Source organism: Dermacentor albipictus, unplaced genomic scaffold (genome assembly GCF_038994185.2).
Source record: "Dermacentor albipictus isolate Rhodes 1998 colony unplaced genomic scaffold, USDA_Dalb.pri_finalv2 scaffold_20, whole genome shotgun sequence".
Taxonomy (NCBI): Eukaryota; Metazoa; Arthropoda; class Arachnida; order Ixodida; family Ixodidae; genus Dermacentor; species Dermacentor albipictus.
This window is the reverse complement of record NW_027225574.1, coordinates 2,350,495-2,355,125: the sequence shown is the minus strand read 5'-3', so window position 1 is coordinate 2,355,125 and position 4,631 is coordinate 2,350,495. Positions and strand designations below refer to the sequence as shown.

Here is a 4,631-nt window from a genome sequence, read left to right as displayed (position 1 = left end):
AAAACGTTAAATAAAATCAAAATTTAGAAAATAAAACAATACAATGCAAGAATTGTGATATTTACCAAGCTGGCAAGTAAAATGAAGAACTTATTTTATTTTTTTGCGTGCCGTTGCAAGACGACCAATCAGAGCCTTGATCGCTTCTCGTCTTTTCTCTCTCGGGTTTTCCTGCGACGTGGAGCATTGTATCACGTGACAAATGTGCAACCGCCATATTGAGGTCTTGCAGCATGTCGGATTTTACCGCGGTTGCGCCGCCACAATCAAATATTTCTAGTGGGTACGATCCTAGTGCAGCGTTCGCGGATGCTGTGCAAAGAGCGCGACAGGTGAGTACAATTACAATTTTCACCGATTATGAGTTATACGGGGTTAAAGACTACGTTACTGATGTTGGCGTTCGAGAGGGGGGGGTCGGCTCATTGTCTCCGTGCTGTTGACGGCATCGTGGCGTACCGGCACCTTGACGTCAGCAGCAAGGAGTGAAAAATAACGTCATGCCTGCATCTTTGCGCTGCCGCTGTGTTCAAATTAGTTGAGTACTGCAGAAAGATTCTGTTCCAAGTTATGTCTTGTACGGGCACCGCAAGATATAGTTGGTCTGCATTACTAAGCCTAATGGTGTGGTCGGTTATTGTGCGGCGTCACAAGTCTAAATCATTTTGCCGTGCACTAGACAAAGTATTCGAACCTATGCCGGTCGCGCAGGCAGATATAGACGACTGTATACGCTCTGCATGATGGCTGGTCTGCAGAAACTTTTTTCGTTTTGTAATGGATTATTTTGTGATGACCGGCTTATTGTTGCTAGGTATGCTATGGCATGCTGTGGGAGCTAAGCCGAACGCGTGTACCGCAAACGACATTGTGCCGTACCGGCATTTTCCCCGAGCCGAAAGAGAACGGCAAGCGGGTTGAAAAAGTGATTGTATTGCTGTTAATAAGGTAACTGGGAAATTTTGGTCATTAGGTGATTATCCGTTCCTCTTTTGAGCGCGGCTAATAAGGCTTAAAACGGAGGCCCATATCTTGATCGGATCACTTCACAATTTTGAACCACGGGCGACCGCAACTTGTTGGCGCTCGCAAAATATAACGGATAAAGTAGCACGATAGCGTACCACGCATATTTTTATAGGAATTTTTTTAAAATTATTGTAGAGCAGTAACCTACTCGACCTTTTGCGATATTGGGTGGCGTGTAGAACGGGTGGTTCGCTTAAGCGGATCCTGATCGCGTATCTTAAAGTTTTATCGCACGGAGCACCGCTGTAGTTTGGGTCGACTGCATTTCCTTGGGATTCTTTTCTGATGAGCGGCGATGCCGGTGTTTGGTGCAGATCGCTGCAAAGATTAACCCCCCATCAAATTCCGAAGCGGGCACTATACCTGGCGGTGGAACCAAGCGGCCTCTAGAGGATAGCATGGACAGGAATGGTAAGCCTGCCCGTTTACGCTTCCTGCGTTTTATTGAGTTGTGAACATTTTTCGCTTTATCAGTGCTTTCAAAATGGCGGCCTGCACGACGCCGGTACCAGCTCGTGCCACGTGGCGGCCTTTGTGTTGATGCAGTCCTGGTGTAGTCATTTGTGCATTTGCACGCATTGATTTGAAAGTAGGGCGAAAAGATAAGCAAAGAGCAGCTGAATATTAAGAAGCTAGAACATGCATTTGATCTGATAGATGAAAAAGTTGTCTGGTTGAAATGAGTCTCTAGTCTTATGGCGTGAGTAATGATAAACGCATTCTTTAGTAGCCTTATGATTTGACCTGAATAATTGACGTGTACTGCCTTTGATTCCCTGTGTTCATTGCCACTGTGCACTAGATTCCTATGGACATTGCAGTTGCAGGCAGTGAATTCAGTGGCACTGCACTGCTTCTCTGCAACTGCCTCAAAAGCAGTAAGATGTTTAAATGCGTGGCCTCTTATTTCTGGAACACTGATAGTACAGTTGTGATCAAATGAGCATGAAATTTGTATGCATATAGGTAAAATGTGCAATCACACTTCTGCCTTGGCAAAAAAAACTTGAAACCTCATTCTTTCATGTATGCAGTGCAGAAAATTTTGCTACCATGTGGGGCACACGTGCAGTATAATCGGGTAAAGTATTGGTGTGACTTGGGATGTTGGTTTTAACTGTATATCCGTTCTAGAGAATATGTATTGTAGTGTTGGTCCTCAACAATGCGCGTATCAGTGCAACAATTGCTGTGAATGTACTTTTAGGGTGTCAACTGCACTCCATATTAGGTATTTATCTGCATGGTGTATAAAGTGCTCAATGCATAGCCAACTTTTCAACGAGGTGTGTTGTCTTCACCAGTGTTCGACAAGGTCAAGGAAACTTCTCATCGGGTTGAGTCCTACTTTTTTGTTTCTATCTGCTATCTTTATTTTTTGGACCTTTGACTTAGTCAAAATATCTAGCAAAAGGTGCAAGATTAAGGGGAATTTGCTATAGGCTTTAGTCAGTGTTCCAAATAACAAACTTCTACACGGGTTTGACCCAACCTTGAAAGTTAGATGTCATGAATGAGTAAAACTTCGTGTGACGGAACAAGTTTTGGTCCAAGTGTCAGACACCCTAGCCTCTTTTGCAGCTGCAACAGGTAATGAGGCTCCCGTGAACATGCGAGCCAAATATTGCACTGTGTGCAGCAGTGAATTTACAGTAACATGTGAAAAGCAGTTGGTCAACCAATGCCTTTGGCTAATTTCGTAATCGTGAGAACTTTCTCAGTTATACATAATTACCAATTTTTAGTTAAATGTCTGCGATCTCAAAGATGGAAAAATCATTGCATCTTTGCACTGTGAATAGCTATGTCTGCTGAGCTTGGCATCTGAGACGGCAGTGGTGTGCTGCATGCTAGTGGAGACGAAAAGAAAGCTTGGAATTGCTGCACTAACTCAGTTAAAGGATTCGAAAAATTTTTGTGGCACAAGATTTGTGGGATGATGTATTTTACTAGTGAGGCCATTCTATGATTAATTTGAGTGTTTCAGGGCCCTTTAAAGTTTGTTCTTTCAAAGGTTCCTTTGTTGCTTTTTGGAGGTTTGATTTTTGTGCATGTATTCAAGGTGTAACAAAGCTGAATGGGAACAACGGACATGTATTTGTTCACTAATGAATACATGGTCATGAATGCTAGCCAGCAGCTAGCATAGGTTTATGCTACTTATTTGTTGGAAGGTATTTGGCATTAAAAGGTACATTTTATCTCGCAGAAGGCCAGCCCACCAATTTCTGGCAATGGTGTGCTAGCCTTTGTGCTCTAAATCCTGCAGCTAATTCTTGTACTACTGCCCATTTGAATTTTTTTATTTACTATGCATTAATTGGGTTTGTGTTTCTGAGTTCCAGAATATAAACTCCTTTGATGAACCGTGCCTGGGAGCTGTGTGCATTACAATAGCTCAGTTCTAATTACAACTTCCTTGACTAGCAAAGTAGTTTGTTTGCAATGTGCTTCTCTCGTTAATAGAGAACAAATTCAATGCTGTGTTAAAACAGTGTTTCAGCAAAATTTGAACATGCATTTTGGTGCAACTATGCTTACATGCAGTGTTTGTTTGCCAGTGTGTTCTCATGTTTTCATCATGCTTGGTATGCAAGTTGCAGGTATTTCGTAAGACCTGCATTTAAGTAGGCGTGCTCTCTTTTATTGGAGTACCTGAACTTTCGAGAAACTATTATTGTATGCTGGGGGGCTGCGAGCGGGTGCAACGTTCAGATGCCTGTTCTCATTGCCCCATCTGAAAGCTTCTTTTGTGCAAAATTTAACAGGTTCCCGGTCATCACAAGCATTAAAGATAATTGAAAACCATCCTACAGTTTCATTTATTAAACATGCCAGTAAAATTTAATAATCCTGTTGTAGTGCCTGCTGTGTGAATTTTCAGGTCTTTTGAGGTTTTGTACGTCCTGTATTATCTTGACACGCATATTTATTTGAACTCTGGCTTTAGGTCAGAATGGTTGTGAAAGTGCTCCTGTAGGCTATATTGCGCTCTGTTCACTGTGCTGTAGTTCATTAGCAAAGAGCAGTTACCCGCCACGGTTGCTCGGTGGCTATGATGTTGGGCTGTTGAGCACAAGGTTGCGGGATCGAATCCCGGCCACGGCGGCCGCATTTCGTTGGGGGCAAAATGCAAAAACACGCATGTACTTAGATTTAGGTGCACATTATAAAGAACCCCAGGTTGTCGAAATTTCCGGAGTCCTCCACTACGGCGTGTCTCATAATCAGAAAATGGTTTTGGCGCGTAAAACCCCATTATTTAATTTTTAATTAGGAGCAGTTTTGCCCTAAGTTCAAAACTCCAAAAGCTGGTTAAAAATGGTTGGAAATCGAGATAATAAATTCAACTGCGTATATTGAATAGTTCATGCAGCTTCGAGCAACCAGGCTACAAACATGCAGCTTCCTTCAACTGACCATAAATTCCATGCCGCTGTATCGATGTGAACTGAGTAATGAATTTTCCCATAGCGAGACTGCACATATTAAGCTACAGGGCAACTGTAAAAACACAGGCTTCTCTGCCAATAATCTTCAAAAACTTCAGTAGAGCGCGTCTGGCGTCACTGGCAAGTGTGCAGCATTAACACTAAGCCTCT

General features: G+C 42.7%; 1 protein-coding gene across 4 annotated transcripts in view; it reads left to right on the top strand.

The window, feature by feature from the left end:
* The first annotated feature begins 173 nt into the window (after positions 1-173).
* The window catches only part of LOC139052227 (far upstream element-binding protein 1-like), a 113,787-nt gene continuing 109,329 nt past the window's right edge, over positions 174-4,631 (top strand). For all 4 annotated transcript variants that reach the window (XM_070529325.1, XM_070529327.1, XM_070529326.1 and 1 more), the window contains exons 1-2: positions 174-332; positions 1,344-1,440. In XM_070529325.1, coding sequence (XP_070385426.1) covers positions 234-332; positions 1,344-1,440 — 196 coding nt within the window. In that variant the 5' untranslated portion in view covers positions 174-233. The remainder of the gene's footprint in view (positions 333-1,343; positions 1,441-4,631) is intronic.